General features: G+C 38.8%; 1 protein-coding gene across 9 annotated transcripts in view; it reads right to left on the bottom strand.

Moving 5' to 3' along the window:
• Window positions 1–18,688, bottom strand: part of RALGAPA1 (Ral GTPase activating protein catalytic subunit alpha 1) — a 201,988-nt gene that overhangs the window by 131,277 nt on the left and 52,023 nt on the right. For 8 of the 9 annotated variants that reach the window (XR_014789084.1, XM_084843464.1, XM_084843455.1 and 5 more), the window contains exons 15-19: window positions 16,645–16,793; window positions 15,211–15,340; window positions 13,226–13,463; window positions 11,394–11,555; window positions 2,093–2,233 (exon numbers count right to left, since the gene is read on the bottom strand). Coding sequence is in view for 8 of the 9 variants with exons in the window: in XM_084843464.1 (XP_084699590.1) it covers window positions 2,093–2,233; window positions 11,394–11,555; window positions 13,226–13,463; window positions 15,211–15,340; window positions 16,645–16,793 (820 nt within the window). In the remaining variant the exon portion in view is untranslated. The remainder of the gene's footprint in view (window positions 1–2,092; window positions 2,234–11,393; window positions 11,556–13,225; window positions 13,464–15,210; window positions 15,341–16,644; window positions 16,794–18,688) is intronic. The other variant, XM_084843501.1, reaches the window with a different exon arrangement.

The following is an 18,688-nucleotide window of genomic DNA, read 5'->3' as shown; positions in this document are numbered from 1 at the left end:
GGCAGTATATTGATGATGTTTGTGAAGACATTTCTTTATCTAGGAGAATGTTGTATTAAGTTTTCCAAGTACAGGACAATGCTTCCAAAGGGTATTGCTGAAATAATGTCAATTAATCCTGAAACTCCCAATTTTCTGGTATATCATATCCTAGCAAACATTCTCCAAGCCTGGGTCCTTATGTAGCCAAAATGACACCACCCTTGCATAACAGAGTGGTATCAGCAGGCTTGGGGAAACTCAAAGGTTTTCAGAAGTACATGAAAAAAAGACTTTAGAGGAAAAAATAAGGAGGAAGCTCTCCCCAAAACAGCCCAGTGACTGACTGTTGAGTGGAAAAACAGAAAGGGGGGGGGGAAGGGAATGGAATGGCATATCCTGGAAGACAGCAGTTGGCTGGCAGGAACCCTGAACAGGAGTATTCCATATTACAAAATTTGTTGCAGGTCCTACTTTTTAAGTAACTATTACAGGTATCTTTTATTAATGAATCTTTGGGCAGCATCCAATGGGCCTGCTCTACCTCCGCTGGTTCCACTGTGGTTGTGGGAGCAGCCACTTGTGCAATGGGGCTTTCACGTTCTAAAAATAACCCCAGAAATGCTAGTTTCCAGATTGGGACAGGTCAGCAAAGCTCCATTCTGTGAGCTCCGCTGACCTGCCCAGTTCCAGAAACAAGCCTTTCTGCTTGCTTCAGGTTATTTTTACAAACATGAAAGCCCAGCTGGGGAGCAGCCATTTCCATGACTGCATGGGCAGAAAAGGATACTACCCTTTGAAATTGACTGGAATCACCAAACATAGAATCTTATTGTGCAGTGCATAATGCAATGCATTTGAACTGTGAATAAAAATATAATAGATCTACAGCTTAGGATTCAAAGACGCAAGAGGTAACATTCAGTTGCTTAAACAAAGAAAACACCACCATTGCGAAGCATTGTGCCAGGCCATCTAGCTCTTATACAGTACATGGGAATGCAGGTTAAAAATAATTATTACAATACAATACATTGGGGGCTTCAAAAATTTCTAGAGATGGTAAAGGGTTTTAGCAACAGAACCATTAATCGTCTATGGGTCTTACATATCTTCCCTTTTAAAAGCAAGTCATACATGGCAGTTAGCTTCTCTCCTGCTGGGTGTTTATAGTAGTATTATTTGCAAGACTTCCTTCGAAGTATCACTAGATGTTTTATATTTTGTAGGGTTTACCAATGTAAAGGAAAGGTTCCTCCTGTGCAAGCACCGGGTCATTACTGACCCCTGGAGGGATGCCGCTTACGCTGACGTTTTCATGGCAGACTATAGCGGGGTGGTTTGCCATTGCTTTCCCCAGTCGTGACTGCCTTTCCCCCAGCAAGCTGGGTACTCATTTTACCGACCTTGGAAGGATGGAAGGCTGTGTCGACCTGAGCCAGCTACCTGAGACCCAGCTTCCGCTGGGATCAAACTCAGGTCGTGGGGAGAGTTTCGGTTGCAATACTGCCGCCTACCACTCTGCGCCACACGAGGCTCTTTCCCAATGTAAACCCCTCTTTTAATAATGAATATACATTTACTGACATATTTCCCAAGACATTGATTATAATAAGCAGTCAAAACAAAAAGACCACAATGCTGGTTGGTTGGTAGGTAGGTAGGCAGGCAGGTAAGTAAGTAAATAAATAAATAAATAAACCAGCAATGATGTTGACCATAAAGTATATGGAAAATATTCTCAACATCTCTTATGCTGAAGACTGTTTATGATAAAACTTTTCTTCTTCCTTTGCCTGTCCTGCCATCCCATGAAGAAAATGTATTTCAAAAGTATTTATCAGATACTTGTGTCAAATCAACTTTTTAAAATTCAGCTGCAGAAAATGGCATTATTTTCATTGTAATTGGCACAGCACTAGCTTCTCACAGTTCCAGAATGAGCTGTAAATATAGCGTCACATAACTCAAAATATTCATTCTTAATCTCTTCCCCATTTCCTCCCCACCCCTAAGTATTTCACTTTGAAAAATGTATTGATGATGCAGATTTTTGAAACAGAAGGATTAAAAAAGTGAAAGGGGGTGCAGAAATTAGCAGAGGTGGAACTACCTGAAAGCTCATCAGAAAGGGGAGTGAGAACAATATCAGGCAAGAAGGGTTTGGAAGGATGGATCAGAACAGGAGCACTTTTAGCACTGCGTATATAGGCTGAAGGCAGAGCACATTCACCAATGGATCGGCTTCTCATGGCTTTAAAAAAGGAAAAGAAAGAAGTGGGGAAGGGAAAAAAAGAAGAGTGACTATAATGAAAGGCTGTCACAGAAAAAGCAGCAACAGAGAAAACAAAGATCAAAAGGAAGAAAATCTAAATTAAAACATTTCAGCACGGCAGATATTGGCAGAGCTGTAAGGAAAAAAAATAATCAGTGGATACATAAAACATTTTGAGTTTGATTTTTTTATGCAAGACAAGCATATTTTTACAATTACAGGTATTCTATATTCAAAGTAAAACACTAACAGACTAATCCTATTCATATCTATTCAGAAGTAAGTTTCTTTGAGTTCAATGGAACTTACTCCCAGGGAAGTGTGTATACAGGATTACAGTTTAAGGGCTCAATCCTATGCATGTTTAGACAGAAAAAAAGTCCTACAAGCCAGCCTGGGGAATACAGGGATTTGTAGGACTTTTTTCTGTCTAAACATGCATAGGATTGTGCCCTTAGACAAATTATTTTTCACTGTTATCAGCGGTTGAAAAACAGCAAATTCAGAGCCATGGCACAAATACTAAAAGTGTGGCAATTCTACACTGATAAAGCGCATGTCTTGTACTTGCTCTTATCTAAGTGGTTTTTGTTTTTTATGAGCATCTTTTATAGCAGAAACTTTGAAGAGCTTCTTCAGATTTTGAATGTTAAGAAAAACAAATTAGGTTCTATTTTTTCATAGAAGCTTGAGTTTAAGGCCAGGTTCAAACATTAAAAAATATTTCACTGGATGAACTCCAACAGTCCCTGTGGACATACCTGTATAAGGAATTTAACATGTGAACTACGCCATTGACAGCTAAAGGATTGAATCCACATAGTCTGACATCAGTCCCACTTAAATTAATGGAACAAGTTACTCGTGACTTATTCAACCCACTAGTGACTACAGAAATCAAGAAGTAATTTGGACCCAAACTAGTGACTTTGACAGTCACAGCAGCACATTTTCAGCCACCACGATTGTGAGAATCATTTCTCAATACCTGCAACTGTATCTATAATCAGCCTGAGTTACAAACTATTTTCCCCATGCAATAAATCCCTGAATGGCTTAGCTAGACCTAAGAGTAATTGTAGTATCCTTGAAGAATGAGTTCCAGTGATTTCCTATTGGCCTTCTTTTAAGGGCTTTAAAAGGGGGTTAGACAAATTCCTGGAAGAAAAAGCTATCAATGGCTACTAGTCTTGACCAGAGGCAGTGAGCCTATGTACACCAGTTGCTGGGGAACATGGGTGGGAGGATGCTGTTGCGCTCGTGTCCTGCTTATAGATTCCTGGTTGACAGCTGGTTGGCCATTGTGTGAACAGAATGCTGGACTAGATGGACTCTTGGTCTGATCTAGCATGTTCTTAAGTAGTTAGAGGATTTTGGCTTCAGAACTAGAACATTAAACAATTTGGGATTTTTAAAGTGGACACACTTGTCAACTAAATCAAAGATACTTTTCAATTATAAAAGTCTGTGGAAGCATACCATTTAAGTCAAATATACTACCACTATGAATAAGAATAGCAAAATGTGCCATCTTAATAGAAAGATTATAACATGAGGCAGAAGAAAAACATACATGTGCTTTGAAACACAAAATGAAAACTGAACTGATTTTCTGCCCAGCACATGTTCTCCTTCGATCTCATTTACTGCACTGGTATCCACCACCACCCTCCCAAGTATCCTAAACAGGCCTTGGTAGGGCTTGGTAAAAGCCCTTGCTAGCTCAAAGCCTTACAAGACTGTATATCATAGCACAGACCACTGCTCTTAATTACATCACAATCTAATAATGTGAAACTACACTACATTAGTAACTGCAGCATTTTAAGTGCTAGTGACACCCACCCAAGCACAATCCAACTTCCACAATTGCTAATAACTTTTTGAATTCTGAACTGCTCATTCCATTTGAATCTGAAGAAAAGATGTAAGAGCTTGAATTCTTGCTTAATTTTAAGAGAATGAAATGGGTAAGAATAGCTTTTAATGAACTGGCATTTCACAGTATTGTTGAGTACTGGGTAGAAGGTTGCACAACTCCCACAATATCAGAAATGTTCAGACTTTGTGCAGCAATATATCAGTGTTTCCCTGTAATAAACATGTAATGTATGATGTCATGGCCAATGAAGATTCCTTGACATGTTTACATTTGCACTTCACACTTCATGTGGTGTTTGTGGAAAACACTGGTATGAGATTTGATTTTGAAGTATATCAAATCACAAGGGGGATGTTGCCAAAAAGAAAAACCAGACGGAACAACTAAAAGCCATTAGAAGACATACTGGTCTTGATCTTCCAGTTCTTAGATCTACAGACTAGTGACATTCATTATTGATTCATAAAAGACCTAATCCTGTTTTATTTTCTGGCAATTTTAGTGCTTCAGAAAAGAAAAAACTGAATTGCTGAGATGTTGTACTCAATCAGGGAATGCACTTTTAGAGTATTTACTGCTACACATTCTGCTCCTGATCTGCAGAGGTACAGATAGGCATATAATGGCATTCACCACACTTAATTCTTGTTAAAGGAATTCCTCTGAAATAGCAATGTGCAAGGATTTTTTTTACAAGATGTGTGCAGAGCAAGAAACACAAAAGACTAGTGAATGACGTGGGGCCAGACTAGAGACAGTATCTAATGTTAATCCTGCATAAAGTAGACCCATTGAAATGAATGAGACTTAAGTTAGTTATGACTAACTTAAGTTATGACTAACTTAAGTTTCATTCATTTCAATGGGTCTATTCTACATAGGACTAACTTTGGAGCCTACCCTAGAAGCGACTGCAGTAGCCATGTCTGTTGTTCACAAGTCTGGCTTGTTCAAGTATAAAGCAGGCGGTAAAAGGTCTAATTATAACATCAAAAGGGATGTGCAGCCAAGGGAGCTGAACTTCTCCCTTCTTAACTTTCTGAAGTCCATCGTTTCAGGCACTTTCTCCCAGCCTGGCTCACTGCTGGTATTGAAGCTAGATTGGAGGGAAAGAGGAAGTTCAAGTGGCAGACTACAGCAGGGCAAGACAAGGGTGCCCTTACCCACTTGCCCCTTTTTTCTATTAAATTAGACCCCCACCAACAAACATGGCTACTGCAGTCTCATCTAGGCTGGCCTTTAAGCAACTACATAATGTCTTGGGAAGAAACATGGCTTCTCTAAAGAGTTACATGAAAATATTAAACAGCAAAGTCTGCATGTAAAAATAGATGAATCATTCCATTTTATTTCTTGTAGAGGAAAAGACAAGTAATAGATGAAAAAAGAACTGTTTAAATGTTCCACGTTTTCAAAATATATGAGTTTCTTTTACAGGCTAAAGTGCTTAATAGTCTAAATAAAATAAGATGGCAAAAAAATCTTACAAATACTAGGATTGTTCAATAATCTAGATTCTTTGAAAATGAAATAAATAAATCTGCCTAACGTTTTTTATAGCAAGATTAAAAACAGCCAGCTACAAAAATTTCATACAAGGTATGCACAACTGTAAAAGATGGGACATTGTTCTGATAGTGCACAAATACTATCTCCTTAGACCTCTACATAGTAGGATTGAACTCAGGGGCAATTCTCATAGCTACTGGACCCAGACAGCCTTGGGACAACTATTTACAAGGCTTGGGACAAGCCTTGTAAATTTTGGGCATGCTGTTTCCCAGCCTACGTCCAAGCTGTCTGTGATCATCCGTCACTACACATAAGATTAAACTGGCAGCACACACTGGCAAATGCTTGAAGTTATACTTGTAGAAAAATCCCAAACACCAAATGTTGACTACTGTAGTGGACACACATGCACACACACACCCATCTACCCAGGAACTGGGAGGCCTCACATGTAGGATTTCCAAGAGATTTTCTCTGAGATTACCATATAACCAATGATCTGATGGATTAGCCTCAAGATCAAATGTAATCTATTTAGTATATTTTTCAAATTACACTCCATTTTACTACAAGGACAACTTTGATTTTGACCTATCTATTCTCCCGATACTAGAATTCTGCAAGATGCAAACAGAACTGGTAACAAAATGTCAATTTTCTGGTCACAGACCCAAAGCAGATATCGCAACTGAATGTTCATCACAATCTGCCAAACAATCTCCTCAGACACTTAAGTGACTGAACTATAGTGGTAACATATAAGAAATTCATCTTTTATGTCCTTTTTATTGCAACAACTATGCCTGAGGACCATATCTGAAAGGCCTGAAAGCTTGCCTGTCTTAAACAGTGTAATTCAAGGAAGTATAATTAGAACCTGTTCTACATATTCTGTGGGACCAATCTAACTATAATAATGACAGAACAAGCATGGAAACATAGTTCAAGCTGTACCTTGGCACTGATGCCTCCTCCTCTTGAAACTTGTTCAGAGTTATATAAATGAAAATTTGATGCCTATTCACAGGGCTCACCAGAACCAGTAGTGTCTCACTCTTACAGCCTATTCATGGGATCAGCTAATGTTTAACAAGTAATTTAACAGCTTTTTAATTGAGAAAGCAGTACATAAACTTCCTAAATCAATCAACAAAAATAAAAATAAATCACCTGATAAGCTTTACCCATTGACAGGTTTACTGTATACACGTGATAAGAAAGCTCTACCCACAATATAGTTTTATACAACCAAGCTTGCACGTTGTAGTTTGTAATGTGATAAAAGTGACAATCAGATTTAGCTCTCAGGTGCTGCTGGTAAGTTTTAACTAAAGCTGTGCTGGAGTCATGCTGGCCTTAAATACCAATTGCCTGAAGGATAAGTGACAGAGGGAATGTACATGGGAGTACATTACTCCTATCTTCCTGATAAAGAAAATATTTTAAGATGAATTCTCAGTGAGACAAGACCAATTTCAAAATATTTCCATTTCTTCTGTAATAGAAGTTATAAAGGGTATTAATGTATAATGATATCTCTAGGATGTTTCAGTGAAATTGTCACAACAAATTGTTATATTAAAGACTTATATAACAGCCCAGAAACTTATTTTTACATTAGCCAGGGAAAGATGTAGCAAAGATTTTTCGACCTAACATATGAAGTTAGGACGGTTTAAAAAAAAAAAATCAATCACATAAGGTCAGACTAATTACATAAGCTGCATGTCACAGAAAATTAGAACTGTAATTTTGAGTTGCGCTCACACACAGACTTAGTTTGCAATGTGTGACTTGGCATGATATGGTAATTGCTGAGATTCCACAAACGTAAACGAGACACATGAAGATATCCTTTTTTACTCTTATATTTAACATGTGCTCTTGTGATTCTATACTCACATCCACATTGATTGCTGTAAACAACCTTGATCATTGTTAGTCACGGTGCTGCTTTGGAAATTTTAAAAATGAAGTATTTGCAGAGTATACTATGGTTGGAATCCAGAGGTCTGCACATGGAGTTCTGTACAGGCTATTGGTACTTTTCAGACCCCCAGCCCCAGCCTAGTCTCCAGAGCCCTCTGGGAAGCTGCTCCTGAAGGTCTAGAGCAGCAAGCTATGCTGCACACGGGCTTGAAGACAGGTAAAAAGTTATCAAGGACCCTATATGTGCAAGGAAGCACTTTAAACATGCACAGTCTTTGGTCTATGTTCTATGCTGTCTCTCTTTCTCCCTCTTCCACACACACACACCATCCTTGTGCAATGTGTGTACTGTCTAACTGCATTTCATGCCAAATTTGTATTTGTTAGGGCCAGTATAGAATGTAGAAAATCAGCACCTGAACACCCTTTCAGCCCCATATTTATCCTACGTTTTGTCATCAGAGTCCTACATTTACAACTGATGTAACAAACAAACAATGCATGACCATTATGTGTGCCAAGCAGGATGACAAAACAATGCCTGCAGAGGATATCAGTATATTAAAACACTGAGCTTTCCCCTCCCATAATTGGGAAAGGAAATGCAACACAAAATTTAGGATGCACTAGGATTCCTAACATGGTTCTAGTGCAGGGGTAGGCAACACCATGCCCATGGACTGAGGTGCCCCACCCATCCCACTTTTTAAAAGAATTAACACATTTTCTTACCAGCAGCTGGGAATGCTGTGAAAAAGGTTTCTGTTGGTGTTGAAATTGAGGGTTCAAAGGAGTTGTCTAGTGTGTTCAGGCTCAGGCCTCACGTCTACCTTGTACTTCTTTGGCAGCCATCTGAAGGTGGTGCCCAGAACAGTTTCTCAAATTGCCTAATGTGACCACAGCTCCAAAAGGTTGCCTACCCCTGTGCTATTGAGTGTAATATAGTTAGCATGGGACAGGCACAAGCTCTTTGAAACCAGGCCTTGGTCCTGGAGAAAGGCAGGTTAGAAAAGAAATAAACTATATATCTATTCTATATGTATAACTGATGGCATTACTAATGGCTAACTGTAAGGTTAATCATACTAATTTATTTTACCTGTACTACATAATATCTATGAAGTGTTTTGAAACTTGAAAGGGATATACAAATGTATTATTCTTAATCGTATTACTGCCACCACCGCTAACAACACTTAAGTTTTTTTTCACATACATATAGATTGCTGGAAGAAAAATATCTCAGAAATTGTTTCCCTTTATGCTTAAATAACAAAGAATCTAGATAAAATAATTTGAAGGTTGCAAGAAATATCAGAAGTACTAATTAAAATGGTTATAGGGATAGTTACTGAAAGTAATATAAGCTGTACATACATGTAATGAGATCTAAATTGGCTGTTCTTGTTAAAGATCTGGAAAATGGGAGAGAATGATTAACAGTACAATCCTATGTGTGTCTACTCAGAAGAAAGTCCCAATGAGTTGAATGGAGCTTATTCCAGGTAAGTGTGTATAGGACTGCAACACAGGAAGCTGTTTAATACCAAATAAGACCATTGGTCTGCCTAGGTCAGTATTGTCTACAGACTGACGGAAAGCAGCAATCCAGAGTTTTAGATAGGAGGGTTTCCCAGTCCTACTTGGAGATACCAGGGATTGAACCTGGGACCTTTTGCATCCAAAGCAGGTGCTCTGCCACTGAGAATAGATTATACAGATTTGTTTGGGAGTTTCTATCAGAACATGAGCTGGCAGTGGGCCAGTAGGCTTTAAAGATGGGAGTTAGAGAACTCTGAAGAAAAATTTAGTCTGAATTCCACAAATGCATACTGAGGAAAGGAGAGAACTACTGGATCAACAACAACTACAAATAGCCTCTTGCACACTGAGAAGGCAAAGCAGGTTACAAGGCGAAGGTTGGACTACTATAAAAGGTTTTGGGTTAGGCTTATGTCTTGGTCCAAACAATCAGGCAGCTCAGATTACTGTTGTATCCTGCCACATATTCACCTCACCTTTGCTGCAGTTTGCTCTCTGGACTTCACCTATATTGACTTGATTGGTCTAACAATTTCTAGCAGTGTGTTATGTGTATTTTAAGTAACTTGAGCATTAAAACCTGAGGACAATACTACAGTAGTCTTGCAAATTATTCTTTCCACTTTTCTTCCATTCCTCTTCAGTACCGCAATGCTACTATGCTATAGCTTTGTTTGTCTACTAGGCTTTTGTGGTTAAAAGAGGGGGAGAGAACCCAATCTTCATGTTCACCACTTCATGTTTCTCCTGTAGCTTTAAAAGGGCTTATAACACTTTAAGGTTAGAAAAGAAAAAAACGCATCATGCACCATGCATTTAGCCATAGCTCTGCATTAACATTGTTACACCTTCATGCATGGTTTTTCAAGGGAAAAGAAAGGTAACTTTGCCATTAGGGACAAGACAGGTGAAGAAGGAACTGCCGAATGTCAAAACTGGGGTGTGGCATTCAAATAAGAGAAGCAACTTTGATCATCAGCCTGTATATGAGCCTCATATGGATACATTTTAGTGATTTTTAAGATTTAATGCACATGGCATCAACAGCTTTCAAATATTAGCCAGCCATACATTAATTCCCGATAATCCAAACAGCATTTCTTCTGTGAGAAAGAACTAGGGATAGTATCCAACCATTTCTCAGCACTAGCGCTAATGATGCTGTGCTAGTGTAAACCAACTTTGCCCAATGTAACTAGTGCAAGAGGAAAAAGTGTTGATTTCCTGCTGACGTTCGGCAGCACAGCAGCAAAAAAGGGCAGTTTTTCTTCAAAAAAGGTGCACGGGGAAATTGCCACTCTATCCTATTGCGCTAGCTACATTGCAAGACCACAGCCCAAGAGATTCTGAATATCTTTTGAAAGCACTGAAAAAGTCATACATTCCAGTTCTTTAATGTTAAATACCTGGAACAGGACTTCTCCCATATCTATAAAGACTGTACACTCCTGGCAAATTCCACCCTTATTACATCCTTCCAATGGGTAAAAAGAACAGTTCTGTAAGAATGATGGCTATCAATTCCCTTAAATTTTGTATCTGAGCAGCTTTCCATATGTCGCAAATGTTGTATTTAACATTAGCTTCCCTGACTCATTGCAATCTCAAAGATTAAACAAGACAGTCCTTATCTCTCCATCAAATTCTGGCAATGGGGGTATGCAGGTATTCTTAGCAGTTGTTCTGCAATGGAAGTTCAAAAAAATAAACATCTTTTGGAATGAGTTTCAGATCTTTATACATTGGTGGCTGGCTTTAAGCCACCAGTGAGCTTTCCTATAGTTACTATATACTACATTAGATATTTACTTTTTTATGCAATTAGGTGTTGTGACTAACTCTGAGCCTTCAGGAGCAGGCAAATACAAAATGAAATAAAATTACATACTATCAGAAAAGTGACCGATCTTGATGGGCATTCCTGTGGCAGGTACTTCAAACAGCCCCATTCTATGTTATTAGCACCCTAGAGGCAAATCCTTATGTGGTGTCTATACAATAGTTTACAGAATTAGAGCATGGTGTCCACATGTTTCAGTATATCTGTACAAATAGTCTGCAACTAATAGGCATAAAGTAATTGTTTCATCACCTAACACACTACATAGAACTGCCTAAAACACACACACACACACACACACACACACACAACATTACTAATTATGGTACACAGAAAGCGTATGTAGAAAGTTATTTGTGTGTAGACAGAAATTTCTGCTTATTAATTTTCCTTCTAACTAGGTTTGTGCAACATCAGTGTTCTCTAGTACATACCAACTGTTTTTTGTCGCACTATGCTTCTGGCCTTTTCTGTTCCTGGAGATCCAGTAGTCGTTGCACTGCGCTGTCTCATTGGGGCCTGTCCAGGCTGATCACGACTCCAGCCTCTTGAAAATGACTTATCAACAGATGCCTTGTGAAATTCATGGCCAGCACCTGAAAAACGGAGTGGGGTTGGGAATCACACATCAATGACACTTATGAATTCATCCATCCGAGAAGGTAATTTACCAGTGATATGATTATGTTTTCCACTATATGTTTCCGCTAATGTTTAAATTAATGAAGTTACTCGATGCCATACATATTACTTCAAAAACATTATTAAAATAGCTTTTTTTGATCCTGACTTAACGCTGTAGAGCTCTGAAATACAACCAAGATCTAAACTGATAACTTAAAAGATCTACTCAAACACTATTTGTTATTTATTATATATGATTCCAGTATTATATAAGCAAAAGCTTTTTTCTATAAACGAATTTTTATTATATATTCCTACCTGCTTAAATCTGCCTACAAAAGCCATATTCTCTTACCGACTGCTTAAGAAGCGTACTGTTTTCCCTCTTCTGTTACAAGCTACCACTATCTTTGTTACAGGTAAGATTTAAAACCTGCTCCTGATCATGTATGTTTATAAACACTTCAATACAGTTTGATAAAGCTAAAACTGAATCTTCTGTTATAACCTAACAAAATTTTGTTTTATTTCTCTTAACACCACTAGTGTTAAACATTCACCAAAGATCATGTTTACACCAGCCAAGTTCTGTTCCAGCTGGATAATCTGTTCTTTGCTGGTGTGCAGTTTGCACTTGCAAAGAGCAGAAGTAAGACAGCATCCCAGTTTGGCACATGGGACAGTAGGTTAGAGAGCATACTCATGAGTGGATCTGCGGGTAGTGAAGATTCCATCCTGCCACTTGACACAGAACCCTTTCCAGGCATCAGATCTCTTTTAAGCCTTCATTGGGAGCAGATTTGCTGCCTAAGATTTGCTCCATGTCAAGTGGCAAATTGGAGTCCTCCTTGTCAGCATATCCATTAACAAATACATGAATGTGTTGCTTTACATAGCAAACTAGAGAGCTTATTCAGAAGCAAACTCAATGACCTGGTTTGCAGGGTCACTGAGGGTTAAGCAAGCCACCATGGCTTGTTTCAGCCACAGCACATGCACGGCGTGATTCTGATCATCACCACCTGGGCACAGCTTGTATCATCCGCAACTGGGTGGCATCGCTTCTTGGAGGGGGAGGCAACCCTCAAATAACCCAACAACAGGTCTCCAGGTTTGGATGACATGAAAAGCTACACCTGGGCAGGCAAATCACACCTCATGCATGCCAAGGACTGAAGAAGTTATGGTGGCTTGTTTAACCCTTGGTAATCAGGCGAACCCGCCCACTGCTCCTCACAGTATCAGACACTGTGTAAACATTATGGGTGAGTTCCGCTTTAATGAGGAATTCATTGTCCCATAACTAAACCTGAAACTGAAACACTATTTCCTTTTATTTTATTTCAACATTTATATGTTGCCTTTCAGGGTTAACCCATCCAAGGCAATTCAAACATGCCCTAAGACTTCAAACGGATAGTTTATCCTGGTTTTTAAGAAATAGACTGCAGGAAGATAAAACTGACTGTCAAAGGTGAATGCATCTTAATGTAGTCTTCTAGTAAGCAGAGTTAAAGACCACTGAATGTATCGATTAAACTTTTTTTTAAAGAATATGTCATGCAGTTTTCCACTTCTTCTGATAATGTAACACATATTTTCAAATTTAATTAGATATGTTGCTGAATATTGTGTGCCTTACCTTTGCCTTTATGCTTCTTTTGTTTCTGCTCACTTAATTTATCCAATGGCAGGTCACTGAGATCTAAGTTGTATAAATTTCTAGCTAATACTTTTGTTAGCGTCTCCATAGTCAGTGACCATTCTGTGGCCAGCTCTTCCCAATAAGTCAGTGATGACAATACTGACAATAGGTCATCCCAAAGTTCTCTTGAGATGTACACATTTAGGTTTGCTTTGATCCAAGCTACTATAAGAGTCTAAGGACAAATACATAAAAGATGAAAACAGAAATACTTATTTTATGACAATGAAAGAGAGGCACACAACTAAAATCGTTCTCGGCCATTTTTGACTTGGCAAAAATACAAAATAGCTGCAATGACTAGATTAACCATGGAAAATAATTTTTGCTACATTTTAACTCAGTTTTATTATTCTAATCCTTTCTTTATTAATCCCTCCTTTTTTCTCTCTGCATCCCTAATGCACCTCCTCACTACACCAGGGATAGCAACCTTTTTGGACTCATTAGCACATTTGACATTTTGAAAAAGTGTCCCAGGTGCCACCACAAATTGCTGTGAGGGGTAAAATGTTGGGAACAATCCTCCTTTGTGGGTTCTCATTTTTCTTGCCCCCCACTTCTTGGATTCTTACTTTTCTTACCCAGCCCCAGTCCTTTTTTTGCATGGAACCTTTGTGCCTATCTTTATTGAACTCTATGGAGCGATATCACTCCACTGACTTTAATAGAGTTGGGGGAAAAGGTTCCTTGCTGAAAAACAGCTTGAGTGGAAGAGAAGCCCCCTGCCCCCACACACAAATTAAGAACCCTGTTGCCCAAAGGCTTCTTGGTGGGCAGTGGGTTTCGCCCCTTCACCTGTTTTTTGACAGGCAACACTTTCCCCCACTTCTATTAAAGTCTATGAAGCGATCTTGCTCCATTGATTCTAATAGTGCAAGGGGAAAGGGTCCCCTGCTGAAAAATGGCTTGACTGGGAGTGGCGGGGGGGGGGGGGGGAGAATCCACCCACTGCCAAAAACCCTGTTGCCCCAAGGGTCCTTAGTGGAGAGTGGACTTCTCCCCCACAAGCCATTTTTTGGCATGGCACTCTTTTACCTACCTCTGTCATAGTCAATAGAGCAATATCACTCCATTAGCTTTAATAGAGGTAAGGAAAATCTGATTGTGGGCACATTCTGGGGTCTTGGCAGGCTCCAGAGCACCCACGAACGCCACATTGCCAACCCCTATTCTACACCATTATAAATTCCATACATTAATATTGCACTGCACAAATAACCCTTTTTGTTTATGAGCTTTTCTAAATTAGGCTGTTAATCCACTGTATCTACTTTCGGTTTCGTCATAGAATTGAGATCCGAGCACTACACAATGAGTGTTTTCTTTTCTGCTTTCTCACTACATAACCTGTGGTATAGTGGAATAGCTCAAATACCCAAGAGGAAATCACACTTTCTTTCACTTTCACAATTAAATGCAGCATTTTCCTTACTCTAAAAGAACTTGCAAAAGTGCTGGTTAAGTACAGAAAGAAAACTGGAGAGTAACTTTGTTAATGTATGGAATTTATAATGGTGTAGAGCAGGGGCTTTGTAAAAAACCATTTTACAAAGCAGAAAACCAGCTTTGTTGCTGAACGTGTCATTATAAAACAACTCTGTACAAGTGTTCAAAGTTGGATAGCTCTACATTTAGTACTGCTATTTTTACATGCAACTGAACTTAACAGGCATCACAGACAGCATGCCCAATACTCATTGTTGAATGTTTGTAGTAATATATTATGTGGTTTTATTGTAGTTTAAAAATTACTATTATATGCCACTTTAGGAGAGCATGGTCTGAAAGGTGGCTTATGAATAGTGTAAATAAATAGTAATCATAGCTGAGTGAAATGCTGAACAAAAGTCATCTTAGCTGAGCTAAACCCAACCTGATAAAACCTAGAACAGTTATAACATTAATATTTATTAAGTTGCCTGGAAAAGAGGTCCAGCAAGCCTTCCTGCTAAAGTTGAATTCTTTCTTCCTTGATACTGTAGAAAAATCTGAGATGGTATTTTCAATACCGATTCTGTGACCCTGAGCAGCACAAGCAGCATCTGTTCCCTGAAAAGAACGTTAGACTCAGTATATTATTTTGGCTCAGACACATTTTTTTTTAACCCTAATACCCGCCCCTTTGGTTTTTTTACAGTCTCAATCTACTTTGGGGTGCCCTACCCAGTAATAAAATTAATGACTTATTACAAAAGGACTCCAGTTAAACATAAAAATGGATTTTATTGGTATCACAGTTGAAAAACACAGACTAACACAAAAGCTTTGGGGGTACATTGGACCCCACAATGTTAACTTAATTTCCTCACTGGCTATCAGGAAGCCCTGGAGGAGAAAAAAAAAAGATTTGCATAGATGAAATAGTAGGATGAGAAATATATTTTTCTCATAAATGAGAAAAATATATTTCTCATAAATGACATGAGAAAACAAAACAGAAACCAAAACAAATTGTAAGTTATATTTTCCCATTCATTTTAATTCTCTTTTTGGAAGTTTTAATTTCCCATTCATTTTAATTGGGGTAAATCAGATCCCTGTGAGCTTACCGAGTTAAAACTTTTTTTTTAAGGAAAGTGGTGGGTGGCAGGAGAGCTGCCACAGGACACCTGACTCCATAATTGCTGAGAAGCATATGGAATATGCAGTGGTTCAGGTTTGCTAAAAACTGTTTTACAACTAGCAACCCCATTAGCTTGGGAGAATTAAGCAACATTTGCATTTGAAATAATTATTCCTTATAATTACTTCCATGGCAAGTGTAGAATTTTAGCAAAGTCATCTTAAGTTATGGTCTGTACTGTTTGTTGCTACCTCCCCTCTAAGCTTTTTCAAAACAGAACCAAAATGAAAGTTTAAGAGGATTCTGAAGACCTATTTTACCCTCAGCCTCCTAATGTCCACTGGTCAAGACAAAGGAAGGATGTGTCACTCTGCAGATGTGTTCACTGGTGATTGTTATTGACTGTATTTCTAACATCCTTCATTTTCCACAGCGGGGAAAAGGCCTCATCAAACCATGCAGACTTTATATGCTAGGAATTTAGGAGATATTGCTGAACATTATATATTCATCCTATTTTTGAATGTGATACAAGAACATAAGATGAACCATGATGAATCAGATCAAAGGCCTGTCTATTCCAGCATTCTGTTTACACAGCAGCCAAACAGATGCCTTTGGGAAACCCATAGCGGGAGATGAACGCAACAGCACCCTCAGGTGTTTGGCTGAGACATAAGTGATTTGCCAAAGACCACAAAGTGAGCTTCTTAGCCAAGCAGGGATAACTCCTACACATTTTTTGGTGCAATACAAATGTAATGCACTGTTAAAACATAAAACACTTTACCAAGTCTTCTTGTCCATGGTTACTTGCACCACCATGTAACGGTAGATATTAAGAATGCGTTTACACATATCTGTATGTTCATCCAACAGAGTTTTAATCTCATTTGCTGGCTCAAGAAGAAATATATTTGAAGAATTTGTTATAAAAACCTGTGATTAAGAAGAAATAAGAGCCATTAATGAGAAATCAGCTAAACTTTGCCTTGATTAATCACATTACTACTGCAGAAGAAACAATGTCATCAAGATTAGTTTTAAAAAGTCTAATTTAGCATACCTTAATGACTGAAAAAACACTTCAAACACAAGTATAAATCACAGAATTGTTCAAGTCTACAATGGTTCCCTAAAAGATGCTCAAGGCTCTTTGCATATATTCCATAAAGTGATACTTAACATCAATGCAAACATTAGATTTAATTTAAATTGACCAAGACTATGCAACATAAGAAAACTATGGGAGGTTTCAACACATGCTTGCTGTCACCATTGGAATATATTGGGTGCAAGAACTTTCAGACTGAGAACTCAGAAGTTAGAACCAACGGAATACAAGGAGCATGCCCAAGTGCTCCCAAAATTACGCTTTGCTCTAGAAGGTTATATATGTGTTGCAAGAGATATATTCAATAGACTATTGCAGAGATAGGCTGGCACCCTGTTTATAGGGTGGGATATAAATGCAATCAATCAGTCAATCAATCATCACACAAAATAAAACATGACTTGAGCTGGAGAAAAACCTTCGGGTTTATACAACGATTTAGTAGATGCCATGCATAACTAATTCAGTGGTTTGTTGCCACCCAATCTTAGTGAATGGCAACAATCTAGCTCATGCTAGAATGATGTGTTCATAACTACTTCACTGTCCCACACTCTGCTGCAAAATTTGGTCCATTTCATAATACAGTAGCTATTAATTGCATAATATCTCAGACCACAAACAAGAGATCTCCTTTAGCCTTATTCCTAATAAGACTGTTCAACTTTCCCTCTAAGGAGTAGCTCCCCACCCCAACCATACAGCAAATTCTCCTCAGATTCAGAAACAATTTTCTGTGCAGCAGCATGTTAGCTTAAATAAACCAAACTACATTAATTGAAAGCACCACTAGACATATACAGTTAGCCACTTAGAGAGCAATTCTAGGCAGGGAGGGGAGCAAAGTGGCAGATCCTCATGCTGACAAGTGACGGAGGTATCATTGCTAGGCTTTTCAGCCTGGACAATTTTTAAAATATCTTCTACTGAAATCAATGGGGAGGGATCAGCTAATTAGCTGTGCCAGCAAATGCAAAGATGGCCCCGAACAACCTGCCTTGCTGCCTGGAATACCCCATCTCTAAGCCTGCTGCCAGCAGGAATACCTTTGGTGGTAGATTTACACCCTCAACACTTATAAATGGCCTCGAGGGTGGACTTCCCCCTGTCAGTGAAGCTCCTTTCTACTGGAAGAGGGGACCTCTGCCTCAAGTTAGCCTCTTCCAGAAGGCTATTTGAGACTGTTGGGGTTGGTTGGTTACTTCTTTGGATTATCACCTTGGTTAATTTTTCCTAATTTTATTTCATATCATCCAACATATTGATAATTTACTGTTTTCCCCTTGCCTGCACCTAATCTCACTAATGCCCTGTCCATTTACAGATAATAACTAGAATCCAAAGTATGTGTGCATGAACACAGCATGTCTGCAAATCCACAGGAGTCTGCCAGTTTTCCTTTCTGATAGCAGCCTCCTGCACCTCATGGCATGCTGTTTGAGGGTAGTGAATGTGGTGAAGGGTCCCCAATCTCTGGAAGTGGTTTATCAGAAAGTGCAAGGGGCTTCTGCCATAAGAAGTGCTTGGAAAGCCCCTTTACATGATAGATCACGTTTTTTGGATCCCAGGTGATATTTGAAGAAGAGCGTCACATCAGCTTTTTACATAGGTCTTAACCTATTTTGGATTCTCTGGTGACATCCTGTAAAACACAATGCTATTCGGAAACATTTCTAAAAAGCTACAGATGGAAGATTTTCAGTTAAGAAAAATTAGAAAC

The sequence above is a fragment of the Heloderma suspectum genome, chromosome 1, assembly GCF_057233095.1.
Source record: "Heloderma suspectum isolate Gila_16-S chromosome 1, 16-S_ref, whole genome shotgun sequence".
Taxonomy (NCBI): Eukaryota; Metazoa; Chordata; class Lepidosauria; order Squamata; family Helodermatidae; genus Heloderma; species Heloderma suspectum.
Note: the sequence above shows the minus strand (reverse complement) of the source record. Positions and strands in the feature narration are given on the sequence as shown.